The sequence below is a fragment of the Polyodon spathula genome, chromosome 1 (assembly GCF_017654505.1).
Source record: "Polyodon spathula isolate WHYD16114869_AA chromosome 1, ASM1765450v1, whole genome shotgun sequence".
Lineage (NCBI taxonomy): Eukaryota > Metazoa > Chordata > Actinopteri > Acipenseriformes > Polyodontidae > Polyodon > Polyodon spathula.
Window position 1 is genome coordinate 65,131,971 of NC_054534.1, and position 26,412 is coordinate 65,158,382.

The 26,412-nt window shown below is 37.4% G+C and overlaps 1 protein-coding gene across 7 annotated transcripts in view; it reads right to left on the bottom strand.

Moving 5' to 3' along the window:
- The window catches only part of LOC121320935 (protein FAM13A-like), an 80,130-nt gene that overhangs the window by 36,999 nt on the left and 16,719 nt on the right, over positions 1-26,412 (bottom strand). For 6 of the 7 annotated variants that reach the window (XM_041259778.1, XM_041259768.1, XM_041259761.1 and 3 more), the window contains exons 5-8: positions 22,141-22,288; positions 18,156-18,239; positions 17,820-17,906; positions 13,380-13,552 (exon numbers count right to left, since the gene is read on the bottom strand). In XM_041259778.1, the coding sequence (XP_041115712.1) occupies positions 13,380-13,552; positions 17,820-17,906; positions 18,156-18,239; positions 22,141-22,288 (492 nt within the window). The remainder of the gene's footprint in view (positions 1-13,379; positions 13,553-17,819; positions 17,907-18,155; positions 18,240-22,140; positions 22,289-26,412) is intronic. The other variant, XM_041259796.1, reaches the window with a different exon arrangement.

Genomic DNA, 26,412 nt, shown 5'->3' on the forward strand with positions numbered 1-26,412 from the left:
TAGTGATTTTGTATGTGCTTATTTTTCAGTGAGCTATTACTGTTTAATTGTGTGGTTCACCGACATCAAAAAGAAATTTCAGCTGGTCCGCTAACAAAAAAAGTTTAAGAACCACTGCTTTAGAGGTTTCTCAAACGCTACAAACAGAAATAACCTCCTTTTAAAATAATAATAATAAAAAATAATAATAATAATAATAATAATAATAATAATAATAATAGCTTTTTATGGTGAATTTCAGTCATGGTGTAATAATAATAAAGTATATAAAAATCATTTAGATCTTTTATTTAAGATCATGTAATCAGATAAATTACAAAATGATATTGCAAAAGTCTACCGGAAGCCATAATATTAGCACAGCATTTTTTATGTTAGATTTTGAAATGTCACATTTTAAAATTTGGTGCCAGTTTTTCATTAAGTATATGGAAGACTACAAAGCGGTATGCAATTCAATATGTTAACATAACATTATTCGCAGGTTTCATTGGACTTTCTGAAGCAAAATTTGTTAATTCTGTAGGGTGAAGTAAAACCTTTGGCCATAGCTGTACAGTAAAATACATTTCAATGAAGAAAAATAATAATTACAAAATAATATAAGGCATCTAAACTGAAATACACAACATTTTATTATTCAATCCTAGCCTCTTGTATATGTTTCGGATTGCATTTGACTATAATCTTTCACTTGCAAATGAAGAAACCACAAAATGAATACTTCAACCCTGCATCATAACAGAATGCAGTTCTGGCAATGAGAATGAGGTTTATTCCACTGTGAAATCCTATCGTAAAAAAGCAACTAGAAAACAGCTGTACAGCAGTACAGTACATCCTTAGAAAAACAAGTTCAAATAACCGAAGAGATGTGCCTGCTACAGTTATTGCTATTTATAAAAATCTGTATGTGCTTCCCTTTCATATCAATTTTTAGTAACTAGAAGGCAAATTGATAACTGACTCCTCAAGGGGTGTAATTACAGACCCATGACTGTGCATGTCAATTCCTGCTAGATCCCATACTCTAAATATCTGTTGCTGCTTACCAACAAGGGGCCAGCTACACCAAGCTCATGTTTGTGTCCTGTTGCGCCACCAACTTTTACTATGGCCAACAAGATGGACTAACTGGAATGCTTTTTTTTTAATTTTTATTTTTTGGTTGAACTGAATATTACCTGTGTGAGCTGAAGCAATTAAATAACCAAAAGCAGGACACTCGGAATTACAGTACAGAATTTTCTAATTCTCACAAGGCTATTTAACTGTGGATAGCAAAACAATTCTTATTGTTATTTTATAACTTAGCAATGACTCAGGCGCTTGCTCCCAGCTAAAAAAAGTCTTGATTCCCAATACAACACCTTCCTCCACTGTCAACATTGGCCAGGGTTACACACCAAGTCAGTGGCTTTACTGATTCATGACCAGCTGTCCCTCTGCGCTACTCTGGTATAGGAAACAAACGCATAAACGCATATACAAATGCCATGTAGCACACTCAGTATTTGTTAAGCAATTTAATTCACATCCGGCACTACTTTATATGTCTACAAGAGATATAAAGTTCAACCACTGCATGTTGGCTTGTTTATCTACTTTTACAACACAGAAGCAGCAGCAGCAGAAGCAGCACGTTGCTTAATTTAAGTTAATTTAAGGTTAAAAATATGGAACCACATGATCATTTTGGATTATGGTGCAGGCAATGACAATGAATAACCAGTGTAACCAAATTACTGCGGAACCAGTAATTACACAAAATCTTTAATCTCACCAATATTGCTGCTAATACTTTACAAAAAGTACAGACTAGCATGTGAAGTTAAAACAGCCTTTGCTTCCAGGATATTTTCTTTTAAAACGAGGCTGGATGTCAGCAAATGTTACATAAGTTACAGTGACTTTAAATGTGCTTTAAAAAAAACACACACACACACATATAAACAACCAAAAGTTAAATTAGATAAAGTTTGTAAAATATCTATTCCACAAGCATGGTCCAAAGTACCAAAAGGTGATTTATTAATTCTGAGACAGGCAGCCCGCCAGCCAGCCAGCCAGCCAGCCTGCTTGAATATCTTTGACAATATGGTGTCGGAGTATCTTCATTCTCTATTTTTAATTTAGCATTTTAAGGTGGGCTCAAGTCTCAAGTGACATGGCAGTGTTATCAATTGGGTGAACAAAAATCCCTGGTTAACCAGCCTGCAAATTAAATACTTCAGTCATATTGTAGCATACATCTAGTTACCTCAACTTTGAGGATATAAGCATTGTATCCTTATTCAAAGAGTACATTCAAGCTTGAAAGATTCACAGTAAAAATGGGAACTACAAGGAGTGTCCAGATATGATCTGGGAACCCCAGAGATATCTTTTAACAGTTTACCATAGTAAAAGCATCGCAACATGTAATAATGCAGTGAAAGCATGCTAAAGCATAGGTAGGCATTGTAAAGAATAGTGAGGTATGGTAAAGCACTAATAAACATGGCAAATGCAGTATGCTAAATGCATAGTATAACCATGGGAAAACTGCACAAATACAATGCAAAAATACTGTGGTAAACTTTTATAACGGTTATGGAGCACTATTCGCAAAACTTTAAAATAACAATTTTCCTTAGTGTTTTAATCAATTGAAAAAAGTTTTATATTTATTAAACTGATCTATACTGTCAAAGAAAACAAGTATAGACAAGTCCCTTTAAGTATATATACATTCTAATTCAATACTGTAATTACCAAGTCAAAAGTAGATAAATATTACTTGCATCACAAGCTACATTAAATACATGGAATAAACTTGGGCAACAGTTACAGCAACTGGAGCATTTATAATGTATGCAAATCTTAGCATCATTCCGTTCATACTGCAAACCACGAATTACAGCAGTCGTCTCAAACATCTTACATTGGTTATAACTTATTTCCATGTTTCTTAAGTAACATAATTAAAGCTCAGTTCAAAAAAGGCTACAAGACATAACTTGTTCTACAGTGGAGCTTTTGCTATACCCAGTGCCACGTTGCAGCTGGGATAAATCTCCAAAATTCCAGACTACATGCTTTTGCAGCATCTGCCCTGCAAAAAAGGTATACCCATGTTTCACTTCAAACATATATATATTTTTAATGTTTTTTTAAACATGCATAAAGCAGTCTATTTATATTCTCATATAATGCTTACACTTCTGAAAAAACAAACAAACCAAAAAAAAAAAAAACACATCTGAAGGCCAAAGCAGTTCATATTTATCAAGGAGGTCATTTCCTGACTCATAGAATAGACTGCTAAAACAAAGTAACACTAATATACTGTACAGACACAAAACACAGTCACGGAACTAGAGATTACATGTTGAAAGCACCGCCCACCTCCGCCTCTGTAACAACAAAATACCCCGAATTACGGATTCAGGTTATTTTTCATATTTTAAGCTGCTAATTAAAACAGACATGTAAACAGACCGATTATTGTTTTAGATTAATATATTCTCCATAGCCACTCACAGTTTGCTTTGTATTCCTTATTTCAGTAAAAAGTTACAAATGACATTGCCCAGAAATAATAATCTCAAGACGTACTGCTTTATTCCAGGAACTTGAAATGTGTTCAAGTTACAACCCTTGAAAGAAATGAGGCCAATATATCTTCTCAGTCACTGCAGCATCCAAGATGACCGCTGTTCAGCTCAGTCTGTATCACACTGGTGTGCAGTTTTCACAGAGCTGCTAAACACTGGGACTGTTTGTTGAGTCCATAAGAAATGTTATTGAAAAAATGTATAGTTCATATATGAATCCATGCTTACCCTTTCAAGCATACACATATACACCATTCATAGCTTGAGCAGTGTGAAAACCATGTTCCACAAACTGATTTGAAATGCTATTACTGACTATGCATAATATGTATGACATTTACTGCCCACTTTAAAATGACCAGTTCAACATCAAACACTTAACAGAAGCTTACAAGATTGCACAGAACAATTAAAATCATTAAAAATGCATCGTATAACTATATTGTATAAATATATTTCTGGATACAGTTGTCCCTGCCACTGTACAGTGACTGAATGATACCATCACTTGCTGTTGCTGTTTCCTGGCTAGCCATGCATAAAGTTGCTACTGAACCATAATCTGTTTTTACTGATTCCTGTTTTTTATATGTATTTTATAAATCATACAAACGGTAACATACTCTGTATCCATTGATATAAACATACTTTAAATTATATCATATTGAAAACACACATTTTGAAAAATGCTCCTTCAAATATAACCCTTTTTGAAAAGGAATATTAAAACAATTATCTACATTCTTTAAAACGAATGCATTCGCTTTGAGAAGCAAGTTTATGACATGTGTAGTTCATCTAAAACAAAACCAAAACGACGGCTGTCAGAACATAGTGATTCTCAACTTTGAAAATAAGAAGCCACAGCTCTCAAAATAAAATCTACCTTTGCAGAGGCATGATTTCACAAGCCATTCCTGTCAGGAAAAATGTTTGTAATCATCATACACAAATGAAAACAGCTTGCAGAACCACCAGTTCCTGTGTGGTTTCCTGTCTCTCTGTCAACAAAGGCAGCCTACGGTCTCCAGATGCAAAACATGGTCCCTTGAGTCAAATACAGTTGCCTGAAGATGCGAATCACAAAAGTTATGCTGTATCTACAGACTAGCATGTATTCCATGACAGTGAAACAGCTAGTCTGTGCTGTCAGCTGCATGCCAAGCTACAGTTGGACTGCATTACCCTTTGACCCCAACTCTCCCAGTTAGAGCAGTTTAGCGCCCAGCCAATTAAAGCAGGGATTCATGTTTACCCTTCCCCTGCTCCTCCGTGAGATCTGAATGTCAGTTACAGGATCCCTCCTAGAACTGTGCATTCAGCACGTCACTGCCCAACTCCTCCTTATACTGAACAGAACTACTGTATGTATTTTACACTACACAGTACCTTGTTACACTAAGTCAATATCTGTATATCTGGAGAAGATTGTACATAGATATTTATATAAGGAAAGCATTTATTTCCTAAAGCTTCTGGTAGTGCCATAAACAACTGCAACTACTGGTACTGTGTATTCAAACACATTAAACAAGTGAATTCCTACAACTATGCATTTTTCACCCCCATAGGTTGTAGAGCAAGGTTAAACATAATGAAAAGCTCTTATCAGTATTTTTTCTTTAATATTTGAACATATTGATTCCCTCTCACTGCATTTAATGATTACATACAGCTCTGAGGGAGGATGTTTACAGGTTTTCTGTTACAGTACCTTGCCATATTTGCTACCTAGTCGTTGCTTTTGTTGTGGCTCGAGTAAAAAAGTTTTCAGTAAACTGCAACTTACCTTTACAATTGCAGTTTTTTTTAAGACTTCAATATAACTTTCATTTTTGTTTACTTTTTTCTCCATTATGCATTGCACACCTTTTACTGCGTCAACCGTTGTGAGATAAGTGCATGTGAAAAGTGAACACGAACGGTGAACAATGTACAGTACAGTTTTTAAGTTTCTTATGATTAGCCATTGCTTCTTTACGTGCGGCTCATTTAAATGTAAAATGTTTCTATTACTTTTTACAAGGCAGTAGGAGACTGTAATTTTCAGACTATTACGCACACACAGTTCCTGGGGTATGCTGTATATTTCAGAAAATACTGTGGGCAGTACAGAGCTTGTCCATTCAGAGAGGTGAGCTGGGTGCATTCTTCACACCCAGAGTTTTGGAAAGGCTTTATTTAATTCCTCTATTAACTATCCTCATCTAAGTCCACATTTAGATTGAAGTTTACTTCCAATTTAAAAGATTTTAGTATGTTGTAAATATCAATGATTTGTAAATTGTTCAGATTTAAACAATACATTATATTTGCATTGCAGAATTTTACAGTAAAAAAGATGGACTTTTTATAACAAACTGTAACCAAGCATGGACGTTTAGCCATATGGGTGGTAGCAATGTTGGTTAGCTCTAGCTCTAGGGTAGCAATATCAAAAGCACATGCAGACAATCAATATTGTTTTTCCTTTCTTAGAAAGGCTCTCGAAAGGCTGACACGACTGGGAAAATACAAAACAGTTTATTGGGAAAATCACCAGAAATTGTTTAACAAAAAACTAACAACGGGAACTGATGAAATACACAAGGAGCACTTCAACCAATGGCTAGAAGAATGAATGAACACACTTGCATGTCAAATGTGGCATGTGGCAAAATGGCATGTCAGTCTAAATTCCAATTTTGATTAAAATACCGTGCATTAACGAAAAACACATATCTTCCATTTGTGCTTTATAAAAAGACAAATCTAGTCTTATTAATAAAGAGTTTCACTTGTAAAAATTGTCAAGGCCAAGTCTCCGCTTATCAAGGGTGAAATCAGAACCCTCTCCATAGTAACTGATGGCTAGTTCCAAACAATGCATCATAATCAATGAACCGAGGAAGCAGCAAGTACATACACACACTGGAGTCAATTACTAACTAGTTGTTTAGTTACTGTCTTCTTTTTGAGCCGTTGGACTCAAGGAAAAGAGCATCAGCCCACCATGACAATGTAAATTAGTAATTAGTTGTCTTTCCCCATTCACTAAAATGCTTACAGGTGTGAGGCACAGGAGAGAACCCATTAACCCAGGAAAAGAAAAATCTATGAGAAAATAAGTGTGGAGAACAAAAAAGATCAAAAGCCATACAATACAGGACTTGTGAGAATGTTGTTATGCTAATGTGAGGCAAGAATGTGTTTTTAAGGTTCAGGTTGGGTTATTGCACCTTTATGGTTTTCCTATTTGATTAATAATTTTTACAGCTACGTACTAAGACCTTATTCAGCTACAATAAATGCAGCTGTGTGTCAATGAAGGAAAATATTTTACAGTACACTTTTTCTAAAACAGAAAAATTCTAATTGCTATCTTTTTTTTTTTTTGCATCTTAGACAGGTGCATAGTATTGAACACAAAACAACCAAAAATGTGCACAACATTAGACTTGACTAACACTGTAAAAACTTATTTCTTACCCAATACTGGATTTGTTTATCAAATTATAAACGTTAAATTAGCTAAATAGTACCTGTGTTATCCCCATTTCAAATAGATAGCATAATATAAAACATGAATCAGAAAACACGGTATACTGCCCTGCATACAAACAATACTTTAACAAAGATCACTGTGCAGTTTATTATTTGTACTGTTGTATTTAGCTAAGGAGCAGTGGACTTTTCTGCCAACTGGCCTTTCCCTTGGTTTGGAAGTACTAAATCAGGACTACAAAAAAAACACACCCTGCTACTTGTTAACATGACTAAATTTAGATCAGCAATAAAAGCTGTCAGGTAGGGTTTCATCCATATATTATAATTCAATGTGAATATGCTGTATGATCATTGGTGTTAAAGATGCAAGCAGCATACATTTGTAGATGCTCTAAATTCTTTAGTGTTTTAGCAGAAGGCTTTAAATGCCAATGGGAAAGTGTCCAAACAGATGGGCAGGGGGGTCACTGACACTAACTACATATGTATGTATATGGCAGTGAAACTCTGCACCCTGTACTGAAAAGTTTGAGTGTCTGTCTATTATTGTGGATGTTTGGACTGTTTTTAATATCATCTACAGTAGAACCTTGGAGTTATGAACACCTTGGGAATGGAGGTTGTTCAGAGTTTTCAATGGTTTTAATAAATGTGTACACCTGCTACAGTATATATAGCCTTAATCTCTGCGAATCATACAAGGATATAGCACTGTAATGCAATGCTCACAGTGTTACTGCTCTAAAGTCTATACTATAAAACTAAAAAAAGTCTATATTTAACCCTTTGTGGTCCTATGTCAGACCAGGTCCGACATTTCAATTTTCCCTTTCCGGTCCGATGTCGGACCCTGACATCATTTGTAGAGCCTTTTGAGATGTTTTATGTTTGGATTGCATTATTGAGGAGTTTGGTGATAAAACGATCAGGAGATGATTTATCAGTATGCATGACTACGAGGCAGGGCTGGAGATGCAGTACTGAGTGTCCTGTCGATATGCAGTACCTTTTTAAGCCTGTTTTACTGTGAAAAAAATACTTTTAAACAGCGTGTGTAAAATAAACAGAGTGTGTGAAAATAAACTGGACCCTGCGCACCTGACAGGCGCTGAATAAATGGACCGCAAAGGGTTAAGCTACCATGAAAATTGCAACTGTAGCAAAAACACAGGTTTAAAAGTCCAGGAAAAAATTAGGTTATAATCATAACCCTGGTTCCCTGAAATAGAAATGCAAGCATTACTGAATGGGTGTTTACCTCCTAAAGACCTGAATCCTGAATAATTTATACTAAGCTGCTCTTTGAAACAGGGTTTTGAGGATCCACGACATTTAGTCTGTAGAACCTAGTAAAGGTATTGGCAGTAACCCACACGACCACATAGCCTTGGCAGATGCACCCTAGAATAGAGCTCATGAAGTTGCAAGGCCCCTGGTGGAATGGGCAGTGAGCTTTACTAGAAGAGGTACGTTGGCCAGCGCACAGGCAATCCTGACAGTGTCTGCTATCCACTTGGACAGCTGCTGCTGCTTAGACAGGGCTTGACTACATGACTTTGCCACATAGCAGACAAAAAACTGGTCAGACTGCTCCAACTGTTTGTCCTGTCAACATAATAAGCCAGGGCCCGAACTGGACAGAGCATATGGGGTCGTCACTCCCTGTCAGACTGGAAAGGAAGTGGATGGAAAGCCCCCGGAGATTCCACAGACTGGTTGACATGGAAAGCCGAGATAGGCAGGATTGGTACAGAGCGTGACCCATGTCCTGGCCTCTGTAAAAAAAATAAGCAAGCTTTTACAATACAGAATGCCTGCATCTCACTCACCCGCTTTGCAGAGGTGATAGCAAGCAAGAAAGACGCTTTAAAAGATAGCAATTTCAGCTCAGCTGAATGCAGGGGTTGAAATGGAGGCTTCATGAGTGCATTACACACCACGTTTAACCTTCAGCAGGGAACAATGTCCCTCATAGGCAGACGAAGCCGTCGAGTCCCTTTCAAAAGTTGCCATGGGGAGACAGTCAATCTTGACATGACAAGCTAAAATAGCTGCCAGATAGACCTTTAACAAGGAGTGGGATTTCCCCTCGTTAAAAAGGTCCTGCAAAAATTGCAGTATAAACTGCCATGGGACAAGCCGTGGTGTTGAACTCACAAGGCAGACACCATGTCTGAGGGGTAGGCTCATCATCAATAATGGATTGCCTTGTTTTCCCTGCTGTAGGACAGAGCACTTGCAAGGTTGCTGTGGCTTTTTGATTAGAGGTAACAGCTCTGCCGACAGAGAAAGCTTTACCGTTGGGTCCGTGCCGCCCGACTCCACATGATCAGACAGGAAGGGCAGTTACTGTTCTCCCACCTCCTCAGAGGTTGCAATGGACAGTATGACCTCCTGTGGCCAATCTGTGTTCACAGCCCCATGAGACCCCAAGGGGGCAGGCGGGCAGGTTTTGCAGAGCGCTCCTGCAGCAGTACAGCAAGAACAGTTCTCTGGTGGGAAACAGCTGCCCTGATTATCTCCACCTGCTCAGAGTCTGCCAATTGCTTGGAACGGTGACTCCTCTTCCACAGGGGAGGGGAAGGAGAGGCAGAACTTGAGGAGAATGAGGAAGTAGCTTGGGCTACTTTCCTGGGTGGGTCATCCGCACTCCCTTAGCACAGAGTGCTGTGCAGGAGTAAGGGACACAGAACGTTCCTTAGAGCTGCAAGATAGCATCTTCTCAAGCGTGCGCTTGGAGAAAGGGACACAAAATTTGCAAGAGCTGCGACTAACCAGCATGCCTCCTTGGCATGCTCTGGCCCCTGGCAGGAAGAGCACCTGCCATACTTGTCCTTCATAGGAAGACTGGCCTTGTGTGCCTCACAGAAACAGAACCCGGGCATAATGCAAGGAGCAAACAATGCAATGTACAGTATAGGGTTGTACAGCTGTTGCCTCAATCTGCTTATATATCAGTGCCCGTTCGGTGACCTTGGCACTGGGTCGGTCAGTACTGGGTCGGTTTGGTGTACTAAACACCGGGGTCGGTACTGGTTCAGAACCTGGTAGGCACCAGTTTGGTTCAGCACCAGTTCAGTGACTTCGATACTGGTTACGTACTAGTGGTTTCGGTACCAGGTCTTTTCGGCACCGGTTCGATGTACTTAACACCAGGTTGGTACTGGTGCGGTAGCCTTGATCCCAGTTCAGTACCGGGTTGGATCGGGTCAGTGACCTCGGTACTGGTCCAGCGGGTCGCAGTCACCGCCGGCAGCAATGCACAGGGATGCCCACCTGTAAAAGCCACTGGCAAAACCAACGCGAGACTGAGGAAGCCTGCTTGTTAGAATGAACTAACAGCCTTCGCAATGGTGATGCTAAAATAGCTGGTCACCAAAACGGCATTGAGATACTGTGGTTGTAAATGCAAGCAACAACAAGCCGAAGCGAGTATCTTGGTCCTGCACAGTACTGCTGAGCCCAGCAGCTGCTCTTACTGCACGTGTGAGGAGCACCACGTTACAGACAGGTCTGCGTGTGGTATCTGTGAAACACAGAAAAAACACAACGAGAAAAATTTTCACAACACAAAACGGTAATTCACCCACCCCTCGTTATACAGTGGATTCGGATATATCGCGGTCTTGGAATTGGCTACCAATTTATACTGTCAAACTGCGTATGCCTTAGCTGCAATATACTGTACATAGGCACTTAGAATTGCTGTTTGTTTTATTTCGCACTGCAATCACAAACAGAAATGTACAAAACAATTAAAAACAAAGCATTGCTATTGTACTGTTATCATATACACATGTATTGCACAATAACATAAAGCAAATTAAATATGTACTTGCTGAAGCAGTTTTTACTTTAGCCAGCTTGTCTTTACTTTAGTTTCACTTGTGGCAACAATGCACTAGCGAAAGCCACACGGCAGTGACATCAGCTCCCTAGCAACAAGCCTCCTATGTTGGGAATGGATTACTTCAACGCAGCGGGTTTGTGCATTTGAGAAAGGAGAGGAAGACTCATGAAATTAATTGGAGACTGAAGCAATTACCCTCCGCTGTATGAATTAAAACGGTGTGCTGCTTTTTATACGAAAAATGATTTATACTGGACCCTGACACACCCGATAATACGTGGGAGTGGTGGTACAGTATTTATTTGTTGGCCTATTTGTTTCTCTATGGGTCCCTCGCTATATCGCGGTCCTCGATAAACAGCAGATTTATATTGGACCCCGACACCCGTAAAATATCGAGTGGGTGACGTACATCAACTGCATAAATAATATTAAATGCATCCAGCCGAAGCTTTGCAGCCTGTGGGGACAGCACAAAGTCAGCCGACTTATGTTGCCGGGTCCCTGGGAAACAGCGACACGAGCCACTGGTTTCACACAGCGCACAGTGGGACGTAACTAGCAACAGGCTGTAGTGCACACAAATATGCATAAATAAACTATTACAGTGATTTGTTTAATTATCACATACAAAATGTGTAAAATATATATATATACAGATATAAGCAACAATGTACTTATCTCAACAAGCCTCTCCCATCAGGTCAGTCTTGAAAGAAGAAATGACACAGATCTGTGAGCGCAGTTCTTTTGATCCCTCAGGGGTGGGGTCACGACTGCATCACAGGCTCAAAGAGCAGCTTTGACATAAAATATTCAGGATTTGGGTCTTTGGGAGGTAAACACCCATTCAGTAATGATTACATTTTGTACCCGAAAGGGAACCTGGGCTAACGTAGTGCTTGTTTTTAAGCAAAATGCATTCATGCAGCTTGCTCAGTCATTCAGCCACCTTTGGCTTGGAGAGGGGAAAACAAAACTGTGCTTTGTTTAAAACTAAAAATGTTCCTAGTAAAATTGCCTGTACTTGTTTTGAAATCTGCCTCACTTTTCTGGATACATTTGTTGGTGCAGTCATTTTGCCTTCTCCATGACCAGCACGCCTCTTTAGGAGTGCCTGTCTGGTTGCATTGCACGCATGCTTCATTGCATCCTTCCGGTTGAAAGTGGGATGTCCGGTAGACTGATCAGTTCACAAGTTTGGAGGTTTTTTAGCTGTAAATTTCTCACTGCTTGGGCACGTGTCATACACACACACACACACACACACACACACGGATGCACAGATTGGGAAGCCTGTCTGAGGTATTTATGCCTGCTTGGGTACAGAAAAAGAAAGCTGTTTCAATAAAACCAGACAGATACACAGTGGTCATTATCTTCCTCCGTACTGTCTGTAAAAGAATAATATTTTTAAAAAATCGACAAAATACATAATATAAGCTCTTGTAGTTCCACATCTTTTAAATAATTTAATTCAACAAATGTGTATGAGCTTAACCTGATGAATCACATGAAGGTGCAAAAAATATGATACAGCACTGGCACTTGTTGTCTATTACAAATATGCATCTGTGATTTCTGTCTGACTTTTCCTACCGTAGCCACTACCATGTAACGTCTACTGTTGATTATGTCTAATGGTGTTTATAGTAAATAAGACGGCTCATGACTCTCCCTAGTGGATCAAACTTGTTGGATTATTTTATATTTGCATTGAAAACACCCACAAATTAGTTACAAACAAAGTTTTTCCCCCCCCAACGTTTTTACAATGCAACGCAAACAAGCAACACAGGTTGTATCAACCGTGGGTCTTGTTCTTATTTTGTTCTGCATTTTGAATTTCACAATAAACGCACAGATTGGAGAAAACAATTCAATTGTATGCCTGTTGCTTTTCTAAACGAAGCAAAGCTCCTGCTCCAAGTTTGCTTTGTTGAATGTAACAGTGCAGATCAATTCTGTTAAATAATGCTGTAAAAATCAGCAGGTGACACTTGGAGCATGATCAACCTAAATACTGATTATTATAACAGGCAATGACTTGGACTGGTTTGACTAGATAAGAGAATGGTGTCTTGAAGCCTGAATGGCGTTGTCACAGTTCGCACTGACACACTCATTTTGTATTTTTTAAACTGGCCCCTAAATAGCTCGTGTATAAGACAATACAATGCAACTATACAATGCTACTGAAGTCTGAAACCAGTAATATAAAAAAAGCCCTTGATATATTGTTAGATACATTGTTATTACAGTGTCTATTGAGCTAACTCCTTCCAATTTCAGCTTTATCGTAGGATTTCCACATGTTAAAATAAGTAAAAATAATAATTGTAAAACACAGCTGAGGTAAACTTGTGAATTTCATAATCTTAAACTGACTCAGAATCCTCTTTATGTAACGCTGAGCAAAAGAAATTAAACAAACCCTGAACACTTACCTGGTCAGAGACTCTGTACTCTTCACAATATTTTCAGCCATCTCATCAGCTCGTTCCATCTCTTCCAGACTGTGGGCTCTTTCTGACATTCTCAGCCTGACCTGTGGGATCCCTGCTGATTGCCCAGGCTGGGGTACAGGCTTGAGTGCGCCTTCACTCTTTGATTTTGTAATCTAAGGGAAAAAGAAGACCATCGTAATAAGAACGCAGTATAAATACAGGCTCAGTTATAGACAGAAACAAAACCAAACACAATGATGCTTATCACAGTTGACTCAGGAAGTTCTGAAGGCACACACACACACACTCAAAACAATGTTATTTTTTTTAAATCACAGTTCTTGTTGCGCCTGCAATTGAAATAAACTGTTTAATCGCCAATGAAAAGCTATGTGTACTACAATGACACTACTATACTATCCTGCAGTCTCACTGGTGTAGTAAATGCATCACACAACAAAAAAACAACAACAGTGTTAGAGAAAGGACATGATCTCTATATCTAGACGCTTGGTAAAGAAAGATAGCACCAAAACCAATCCATTATGCATTTCCTCCTTTAAACCCTACTGACACCCATTAGACATACTGTAAAATATTACTTGCCACAGTTTCCAAAGATTATATATAGTTAATTGTGACCAGACACCACCAGAAGCAGATAGCTGATCAATATTTGGTGGAATAAACGTGAACCCCATTGAAAACCTCTGGAATGTGATCAAGAGGAAGATGGATGGTCACAAGCCATCAAACAAAGCTGAGCTGCTTGAATTTTTGCGCCAGGAGTGGCACAAAGTCACCCAACATCAATGTGAAAGACTGGTGGAGAGCATGCCAAGACGCATGAAAGCTGTGATTGAAAATCAGGGTTATTCCACCAAATATTGATTTCTGAACTCTTCCTAAGTTAAAACATTAGTATTGTGTTGTTTAAAAATGAATCTGAACTTATTTTCTTTGCATTATTCGAGGTCTGACAACACTGCATCTTTTTTGTTATTTTCCAGTTGTCATTTTCTACAAATAAATGCTCTAAATGACAATATTTTTATTTGGAATTTGGGAGAAATGTTGTCACTAGTTTATAGAATAAAACAAAATACATACATACATACATACAACACATACCTAGAAATAGTAAAACCAGAGAAACTTATAATTTTGCAGTGGTCTCTTAATTTTTTCCAGAGCTGTGTGTGTGTGTGTGTGTGTGTGTGTGTGTGTGTGTGTGTGTGTATATATATAGTACAAAACATTTCTATCACAGGGAGAAAATAAATAAATAAATAAAAGGTTACGAATGGTGGTTGTTCTGATTGCTTCTGATCTTCCGGACCATTGTTTGATATGATCAAATCAAAGGACCCATTTTATAGCATAATGGCAAAAACATTTACTCTGAAGAGGCTCTGTTAATGACCTTCCTACAGCTGTTTGTAAAGTGCCCTCCGCTCTGCTTTGGCAAGCTCTACAACCTGAGGCATTTCATTAAATTTAAAAGACGATGTGGCTGCACAAGAGGTGGCAAAATTATTATTTTTTTAAAAATCTATTTTTGTTTTAATTTTATTCTTCAAATTATGTATTTTTTTATTATTATTATTATTATTATTATTATTATTATTATTATTATTATTATTATTATTATTATTATGATGTTAATACAGCACAACACAAATATCAGCAAGTTAACACTAAATCTGCATTACACTGATAAGAGATGTTACAACAATGCCATCCTCCTGCACGTCTGGAAATGTTTATGAACAACAAGCGCCTGGCCAAGCAGGCTAGCGCGATGAGGAGAAACAGTCCGTTCCAGTTTGGCCTTCCTTACCCGAGGCTCCCCTGCGCTCTCCTGACAGAATGGCTCACCCAGCATACCATGCGGGCGTGCTTTTACCAGGTGAGCCACTCGGGGACCCCAGGGGCCAGTTGTACTAAAGCAGGGGTCTCCAACCCTGGTTCTGGAGAGCCCCTATCCACCAGGTTTTATAGGTGTCTTTATATCATCAGTGGCTAAGTATCTGGAACACCTGTTAATCTTGGCTAATTTAGCCAATTGGTTCAATAACTGAGACTGGTTAGAACTAAAACCAGCAGCCACAGTAGCTCTCCAGGACCAGGGTTGGTGACCCCTGTACTAAAGAGATCCGATCCTGGATCCAAGCTCCGATCCTGTTCCCTGTGACGTTTTGTGTTGTATTAAATGGATCAGCACGGATCCTGAGCTCAGATTTGGCTCAAAATCTGATCCTATTTCGATCTTGCTTCAGAGCAGGATAAGAGTCTGATCAGAGCTTGATCTAATGTTTTAAAATGAAGGAACTGTGTGTAGACTGTAACACAACAGCGTGTGTTTCGTGTTCGGCAAAATTAGGTTTACTGCTTTATGTTTACATCATGCCTGTTGCAGATTATGCCTACTGTAATATCAATTTTCATTAAAAAAAAAAGAAAAAGAAAAAACATCAGTTTGGTACAATTTAAACACACATTGCTAAACAAGCCAAATATCTACATGTCAAAATATACAACCAATTCTAAAAATATTATTGCGTCCATACTTTCTAAAGCTTTTTTTGATTTTTGATTTGGTCAGCAAAAATATACACTGGAATTATTTCATTCAGTTGCTCCTAACACACAAATAAATCCCAGACATGTGCATAACAATTACTAACTGCTACCTAGTATGTGTTGACAAATCACGTTTCACCGATTTTAACGAATGGCTAATTGTTTAATTAAATCTAAAAATCACTCTAAAAGTATATCTATCAATTAGCGTGCATATGAAGAAGACCTACAGCAATCTCATCCCAAACTCTACTTTTACCAGCGGAGGTTTGAGACCTCCAATTATTATGTTGAAATGCGCTCTGTAGCTCAACGCTAGAGCGAGTGTGGCATGAGGCAAAGTTAATGGGAGGTATGAGAACTGACCTTAATCTATTTTTACAAACGTTGAGGTTTTCCCACAATTTAAATGCGCAAGATAAATACAGCATTGCTATTAAAATGATTCTAGTACTGTGTTGGTATAATAAGAGTGTTTTTAAAAAGTACTTTCAGCTCAATCCACTGAAAAGTTCAAGACCTCAAGCCGCAGTGTATCGATGACAATGGAAAATAACACCAAGCCAGTTGCGAGTTCCAAACTTTAAACATGTTTCTGTTGTTTACAGGTAAGAACTTAACTTTATTAAGAATATTTTGTGTTATTGTGTTCTATCATACTACGATAATGTTTGTCATGGTAACACCAATATATATATATTATAATATATATATAGATATATATATATATATATATATATATATATAAAACACAAAATTCATTGCAAATTTACTATTTCAGTTTAATAAGAAAAGTTAAACTGCACGTAGACCATTAAAAACGTCAGTGTAATGGTCAACAAGCTACGGTGAGTTAAAAAATGAAAACATTTTCCAGTTGTTGACATAAAATAAAGTGTTTTGGAAACAGTAACCTGGATTTACATATGCATAATGAATGCAATGCTGCTCTATCTCTGTCCATCTGTTTACCGTTTTTTCGAACATTACTGTGATCTCAGACAGACAAATTTGACAGCCGGGTTCCTTCGCTTGTCATTGGTTAGTTTACCTAGTTACGGCGCATGCAGCTCCAGGATCGGATCAAGATTATGAATCAGTGGAGGCAGATCCAGATCCGCTTAGTAAAACACCTTTGCATGATCCGGCTCCAGTGATCCTGAGATCCGATCCTGTTTTTTGAACTCATTAGTACAACTGGCACCAGGAGTTAACTATTTTGAAGATCTTGCACTTCATGTCAATTTAGTCACATTTAGAATTAAGGCTTGAAAGTTTTAAATATAAAAATCCAAAACCTTAGTATTTTGATAAAAGTAAAAAAATAATATATATATATATATATATATATATATATATATATATATATATATATATATATATATATATATATATATATATATATATATATATATATATATACTTACTTGCCTAGCGTAAGACACAAAGCTGCTTTCTAGGTCATTGATGTACAGTAGCAGTATCCTTTTTCCCTTTTGGAAAACCAGCAAGCATGTTTGTGACCTTTAGTTTCGACTTTGTGAATCCTTATCAACATAAAGCTAGACAGCACACAGTCTTAACTACATGACATCACTACTCAGGACTGCCGATAAATTCCCATGTGATTCAAAAATTCTCTTCCGTAGTGAACTGAACAGAGGGAAGTGTATACATTCATTAAAAAAAATACAAGCAACAATGCTGTTCTTATGTATAATTTTCTCCACAATTTCAGTAATATATATATATATATATATATATATAGATATATATATAATATATAATAAAAAGAGCGTTTGCTGCTTGTATTATTTTGTGGATATTGTCTACAGTTGTCCCAGATGCCTACTGTACCTTTTTCTTTGGTGGAACTGGAGTTGGTACTTCTGTAGCAATTCCACTTGACAACTTCAAAGGTTCAGGTACATTAGAGTTTGCTTCCTAAAAGCAATTATAGAAAGTGTTTACATCTTAGCCATATACCCTTTGTAGCACACAACTGCATTTAGATTAAGTGCAGACATGGAACAGAGAAACTTGAATTCTGTATTGTCGTGTGCATCTGTGTCCTTCATTAACTGTTGGAAAAGAAAAATGGTTTGTTTTTACAGTTCCTTTTAAATGTTCAATGGTATAATCTGTAGAATATTCCCAAACATGTTTGCAGAAACATTGACTCCTGATACCCACCCTCTTCTTTCTTGGAGCTGGAGTCGGCACCTCTGTAGCAATTCCTGCATACTTCACTGACGGTGGGGTGTTAAAATTTGCTTCCTGGAAAACATAAAAGCAATCCCTCAAATCTGAGTCCCGTTGCCCTTGGCCTAGACACTACAGCACTTCAATTGAAACGCTTAGCTGAAAGACAGAAACTTTTATCTTGTACGAAGTACTCCTGATTTCTTCATTGAGGGATACAACTATCGAGTGTTTAAATAAAACAACTCAATGAACAGTTGTTCAGTGTAAATGCTTTTTTTTAAAACTTGTTCTGTTCATTTTTAAACACAGACAGCATTTGCATCAGCAACCATAAGATTCTTAAACTCTGCTTTCAGTTGCATACAGCATTTGGTCTGAAAATTACCTTTGAAATGTACAATAAGGTTTCTTCTCATTCATCATCTACTAAATAGACCTGGTAACCCTGAGGTCGTTCCTAGAAATATGACTGGATCATATTGTTTTCTTTGAAATGAATCACTGGACACCAAACACGTTGAGTTGTTAAATCTATTTGACTTGTGTTGTGAAAGGATTTAATCCTTGCCTCTAATGTGTAGAAAAAAAAAAATTCCTTCTCAAGAGGCTCGCCTGGTAAAATATTCTAAACAAGCAAAGCCATTAATTCATATATAGACAGACAGCCTTAAGCTTTATGACCTGTAAAATGTGTTGTAGATTACCCTCTCCTGAACTGCAATAAAAAAGCCTGTTCAACACCCTGCAATAAATGACAGTTAATTGGGCCATACATCTCCATAAGGAAACAACTAAATCATATACAAGCCCATCATACAGGAGCAAGTCCAAATAAACAAAAACACTTTTGTTAAGAGTACAAGACACACTAATTGCCCATGTCTAATACTGGTAGTAGAGTTCTCCTCAGTATTAACTAGACATTATATATATATATGAATTTGGTCCCACTCCTCCATGCAGAACTGCTTCAACTCAGTAATATTTGTGGGTTATCGAGCATAAACTGCTCGTTTCAGGTCCTGCCACAACATCTCAATGGGGTTTAGGTCTGGACTTTGACTAGGCCATTCCAAAACTTAAAATTTCTTCAACCATTCTGATGTAGATTTGCTTGTGTTTTTCGGATCACTGTCTTGCTGCATGACCCAGCTGCGCTTCAGCTTCAGCTCACAGACGGTCTGACATTCTCCTGTAGAATTCTCTGATACAGAGCAGAATTCATGGTTCTTTCAATGATGGCAAGTCGTCCTGGTCCTGATGCAGCAAAGCATCCCCAAATCATGACACTACCACCAGCATGCTTGACCGTTGGTATGAGGTTCTTGCTGTGGAATGCAGCGCCAGTGTTGGCCAAAAAGTTCCACTTTTGACTCATCTGTCCATAGAACTGCTTTTTGGCAAACTTGAGACAAGCATTAATGTTCTTATTAGTGAGCAGTGGTTTCCGTCTTGCTACTCTGCCATGAATCCCATTTTTGCCCAGTGTGTTTCTGATGGTGGAGTCATGAACACTGACTTTAGCCAAGGCGAGAGAGGCCTGCAGACCCCTGGATGTTGTCCTACGGTTCTTTGTAACTTCCTGGACGATTTTACGCCTTGCTCTCGGAGAGATGGCGGACACTCCTGGGAAGGTTCACTACTGTCCCAAACTTTCTCTATTTGGACAATATAGCTCTGACTGTGGTTTGGTGGATTCTCAGAGCCTTAGAAATGGCTTTGTAACCCTTTCCAGACTGATAGGCATCAACAACTCTTTTTTTCAGGTCTTCAGGAATTTCTTTTGATTGTGCCTCTAGAACCTGTGTGCTGACAACTTCACTCTGATGGTAAAGGCCAAAGTTAGTCAGATTTATATTGGGCAGGGCTGGCCCAAATCAGGCCTGATTGTTAACCAAAGTATTCAAACAGCTGACCCTAATTATCCCTTTAATTGGGTTGAGTTAACTAGGGGGGGGGCAATAACTTTTTCACACCTGAAGATTGCATGCTTGATTACCTTGCACACCAAACAAATGAAAGCAGCACCAAACTTTGGTGTCATTTTTTTTCTCTCAGACTCCCTCTATATACTACTACAACCCACAAAAAGATCTGACCAAATTCAATGTGAAAAATGTGCAAAAATGCAGAAAATCAGACAGGGGGCAAATACTTTTTCACGGCGCTCATATATGAGCACCGTGAAAAAGTATTTGCCCCCTGTCTGATTCTGCATTTTTGCACATTTTTCACATTGAATTTGGTCAGATCTTAAAATGCTATCAAAATAAAGGTGTTTTTTTTTCTATTTATTTAAAAGAAAGTAAAAACACACCAGATCTAAAACAATACAAATGTAATTAAATAGTGTGACGTCAGGCCAGACAGAAACACACACAGTACTGAGGTGAAATGATGAAGGCGCTTGCTTGTGCCGGTTTATTGTAAATAAAAATGTTGAACAAAACAGAAAAACAGACTGCACAAACAAAACAGTGGACGAACAGATAAACAAGTACAGTGCTGGAGCTTCCAGCAAACTGTAGAAATTGTTAAATTAATTCTCCTCTCTCTCTCTCTCTCACCCGTTCTCCACTTACGAACACACAACCCCAAGTGAATAAACCCATGCTGCTTTTATGCAGCTGTACCGAGAATCAATTGCTAATCAATCATTCAATTGGAGTCTCGGGACAACTCCACATGAATTAATCTAGTGCAATTTCCCGTGCTCACATATTATTACGTTTTACCTGCACGTGAAGTGATGTGCAATCCTCGTGTCTAAATACAAATATACATTTTAAATCACTCCTGTTCATAACCCATTTTATATCCTGTGTACCAACTACAATACACCAACGTTAACACAATACATACAACATATAACACAAAAATATGCACAGGGGTGGGGCACACTGCCACAAGTAGTTATCTGGTTTCTTTTTTTCTTTGTACTGTACTGTTCAAGGTCACATAAAACTATTCTTCTCGTGCTTATACTACCTCAAGTGCCCACAATATGCACCCTTTTTGCAATAAATAAAGTACCACATTGAACTAAAGTGCATTGATTGTTTTGTCCCATAAGAAAAAAGTGTGATTTGGGAATTGAGTTGAGCATATGCCTTATTTTGTTAATTGTGTGAATATATATATATATATATATATATATATATATATATATATATATATATATATATATATATATATATATATATATATAAAATTAAATTAACCTTATTATTGCAAAATAGCATTGCATTACCCTTGAGACTCTAAAGTGCAAATACAATAAAACATTGCTTTCCAATTGCCATATGTGTTTTTAGTATACTATAAAACCTGAGCTAAACGGTCAACAGACTGATTAAATAGCTGTGGCTGCAGACAAATTGTATCTCTTTCAATGTGCCTTTGACACTCATTTTATTATTTTTATACACAAGTTTTTCAAAAAAGAAAAACAATGTATGTTAGAAATTCACTTTGAAAATGAACTGACCTTTAACTATTGTTTGAGCCCCATTCTTGGCAGCTGTTTAACGTCATTGGTTTCTTTTTAACATAAACAAAACTAAATAACCTGTGTGATTCCAGCTAACCTGACCCTTCTTTATTCAACACCAAAATACCTGGAAATTGTAAAACCAGGCTCTAAAATGTATGACAAGCTTCTCAGAGCTATACAGTATTTGGGTATTAGAAAAGCACACGGTTCAAGTCCAGCCACTGCCAGTTTAATTTGGCACTAGTCATGTCCATCTCCTGCATTTACCACTGAACCAGGCAGCTAAGTCAAAGTACAGTAGTAGGATACAAGTGCTGTGATCTAACCTCGTATACAGTGCCTAAGAAGTTTGCTGGTGGGGAGGTCACTGTAGCTCATAGCTTTGCCAGTTTGAACTCAGATCCAGAATCACAGCTGCTTCCAGCCCTTCATGCTTACTTTGCATTCAGAGAAATGGCACATGTTAAACAACGTACTTACTTTTACTGTAATGACTTTAGAAATCTCTTCTGTTGGTTGTTCTTTGTCTTCCCCAGACTCAAAAATTGTTCTGTAGTTCGCTATCAGTTTGGCCATGATTTTATTGCAAATGTCCTGCTGCTTCATACCTTCGAGCCCGGAACGGACACTGCAATAAAAAACATATTTTGGAACAACCTGGTAATGTGAGTTTCAGTTTGAGTTTGCAATTTTTCTTTGTATACCATCTGAAACAAAAACACATATGAAATGTGAAAAAAAGGCAAGTTATCAAAAGTGCCCAGCCATTTAAAGTGGAGATATCAACAACATAAGCCATGTTTCAAGAAACCATTGGGGCAACCTTGCCCAGCACAAAGCAAATAGACACAACTGTAAAACCGATGGGGGCCAAGGTAGCCCCAACTGTTTCAACTAACTTGTCTTGAGTTTTTGATGCAAATTCGATCCACTTTTATTGTGCCTGAAAAACACAAGCCAGGTTAGTAGAAACAACCTTGGCACCCACCGCTTTTACACTTGTCTATTTGCTTGGTGCTGGCCAAGGCTGCCCACATTTCCAATGTGTTTTTGTTTCAGATATCACTTCTTTTTTCACTTAATGGATAATAACACACACACACACACACACATTATGGGAACAGCAAAATTGGTTAACCTATATTGAGGCAATGTATTGCCGTTTGGATCGGGTAAATATAAACAGCAGCCTAGTCCGTTGAAAGGGTTAAGATGTGAATCTGTGTAGCGTAGCGGTTATGTAGTTGGAATGAAAGTATGACTGGTTAGGGTCTCCTGCCACACACACACACACACACAGTGTAGAGCGCAAGGTAAAGGTCAGGGTTGGTAGGTGGCACAATCTAAATGACATGATAGATGCACAAATGATCATAATAAGCTTAATCTGTTCATTTAATATATTGTAACTTTCTCATGTTTAGGAAGTAGTACTCAGGAAGACGGTTGAATTCTCAAAATGTTTGTTTTATTTGAAACTACAGATAATTCTTGTCAGGGGCTGGAACTCGCATAATTCATATAAATATGAAAAGCTACGTGTTTTTGTTTGTTTGTTTTTGTTTAAGAGGTAAACAGCTTAGCTGTCCTGTTTTATAGTTTAGGTTGCAGTGTATTTTAGTTATTGCTCAAGTAGAGCTAGGTGTTTGTTTCTGTTTTGTTTATTTAGTTTTGCTTTATAAATAAAAGTGCACAACCCCGCTAACCTGCATTTTCCTGTGTCAGGTCAGTGGTTTTTAAAGAGGCAACGAACCCAAGAGTTGCTGCTTGGTTACAGTAGATAGACAGCGTAAATATAAAATACAGCTTCAGACTTGATATAGGGATGTGAAAAAAATGCTCTGCCCTTTTCTTCGAATGAGTATAGCAAACTGCTGTTATAAACCAGAAACATGAGACTTGCTATTTGCTTTGCAAGATCTTTTTCCATAATTCAGCTAAGATTTATCTATAAATGAAAGCTAGCATCTGCCTGATAAAATTCAGAGTGGGATTCCAGGCACTGGCATACAAATATATTTCTGTATAAAAAAGGCATTAGCCCTGGTCTCAAAGTCCTATGGAATTGATCATTCTCCGAATCCACACACCAGCCTACAAAGCACACTACAGCTTTGATTTTTCACACAAGCTGCAGTCTCCTCAGGCAGCAGCTGTGCACTAAATACATTTTGTAGATGTTACCCAACGTACTGTAGAGGTACAGTATATATTCAAAGCGTCTTTCATTAACCTTTCTGTTCTTTGAAAATAGAAAAATCCCTGTTAGTTAACAAAACTGGGAGGAGACATGAAAGTGCTTTAGAGACCTGGGGTGCTACTTTAATGATCGTGGAGCCCTTTAATTCTCTATTAATCCAACTGGTGGTTTCCCACAGGGGTGATTTATTGGCTAACTTAGCAAAATAATTAGATACATGAAATACTGTAAAATTTCCAAAAAAAACAAACAAAATAATGGCGGCGATATTAAGGTCAGAACCATAAAAAAAAAGACCCCATGGACTTGTATTTGACCTGTTTTACCTGTATTTTACCTGTTTTACCTGAGGAAACACATCTGGAAACTTTTTCTAGTCTTTTTTATCAAATAAGTAATGTTATTCCAGTACACAATTTGTGAATTTCTACATTGTTTCAGGGGTGGCCTGAGCCTTCCTCTGTTGTCAAACTAAAAACAAATCCATACATATTTTTTTTTTTAACTAGCAGATTTCTCTGACAACATACCATCACTCAACTGAAATTGTATTATATTCTATGTTGCCATGGAAACAGAACTCCATATTGAAAAAAATATATATATTCTTGTAATATGCACGTACATAGGTACGTGCAAAAAATATATTCCCATAATATACCCGTTCCTATGTCATGACGCTCCCAGGTCAGCAGCATTGCCACCATTATCACTCTTGCTTCAACAAGCACAGCGCAATGGAGAAGAAATAATAAATTCAAACAAAGACATGGGCATGCAACCAAACAATGACGAGAACTCAGAAACAATGAGGTTCTGACCAACAACACAAGACACACCATCTGTAAACCTCACAACTACACTGGACTATATAACAACACCTTTATTTTTATATAGGAGCCTTTCATAGCGGACCACCATCACAAAGCACTTTACAGAGGTAGGCTGTGAACTGTGAATTATGCAGATTCACTTACAATAGGACATATTGTGGGATTTGAACTGCTGACCTTCTGGTTACAAAACCTGGACTTTACCCACTGGACCACATTGCCTCCTATTGTTCCACTACTTACTTGCATGCTTACTTCCTGCATCTTGTATTTGACTACTCTTACAGGTATCCGTATTCACGTTTTTTTGTAATTGCTCTTTGAAATCGTTCTTATCCATTTATCATACTTACTACGTGCTCTTAATGGACTTTACTGGTATATGCAAATATTTTTAATATAAGTTAACTGCTCTTAGTCAAACTCACTCTTAAATGTAATTATACTGTATTCTTTAGTTTGCTCTTATCTGAATTTGATCTTATTTGCTACAGATTTTACTGTAATTTATAACTGCTCTTATCTCTAATTTGATATTCTGTAATGTGATATTCTGAAATGTGATAATTTACAATGTGATATTTTGTAATGTGATACTTATATTCTGTAACAACTGTAATTCGCCCTGCATAAGGGTGCCTGATAATAAATAAATAAATAAATAAATAAATAAATAATAACAACAGCATTTGATGATATAAAACTCACAAAGTTGTATTTGCATTCAGTGGGAGAAACAAGAGAAACAAGATAAAATAGCAATACGCAAAATATCCACTATACATGTTTACCTGCGAGTTTTACCACCACTAACATCCATTATAATTTGACTCACTATACCAGAACCATGTGGTCCAAGCAACCCGTGCCTCAGTTTCCAATGCGCATACATTGGGTGCAGGTTGGGGTTTACATCGTTACATACTCTGAAAATATACATTAGTTCAGCAGTTTGTCATTTCTTGTTAATCTAGAATATTTGCAACAGATAAAAAACAGACAAACAATAAATATATACAAGTTTTATGTTTCATTCATTTTTGTATGCTATTAGCAACATATAACATATGGTTTATTATATATATATATATATATATATATATATATATATATATATATATATATATATATATATATATATATATATATATATATATTTTGGTATATAAACCAGGTCATGTAATTAGTTATTCAAAGTTTCGTTTAAATTAATAGTATTAGGCCCAGAATTATGCGACGTTGGATTTGAACTAAACTTTACGAGTATCAGAGACGAAGTTCGACAGCGTAAACAAAGCTCTGTGCAGACACTGAGTTTTTAAAAATCACTCAGGTCAAAAGTTTCAGGTCTGATTTTCAAAGTTTCAGTTTACTATACCTCTGCTTAGCAACAAATATCAAGTAATAATAAAATAAAACCTGTTATTCATATGTAAAAAATAAAATTGAGTATTTAAAAAAAAAAAAAAAAAAAAAAAAGATACCTTGCATTTAAAAAGCAAAACACACAGATGTTAAGCTACTAAACTATATTTTACATAATCACTTACCTTGACCAATCCTGGACCCTTGACTAGCAGCACGACTGATTCCACTGCAAAGCATTTGTATTTATAGGAAATCTACTGCACAGCCACCTAAAGCATAGAGCTGTTGAATGTTTTGTTTAATTTCAGCACTGCTCTATGTCAGCAGGAAATAACCTCTTCAGAACACTGG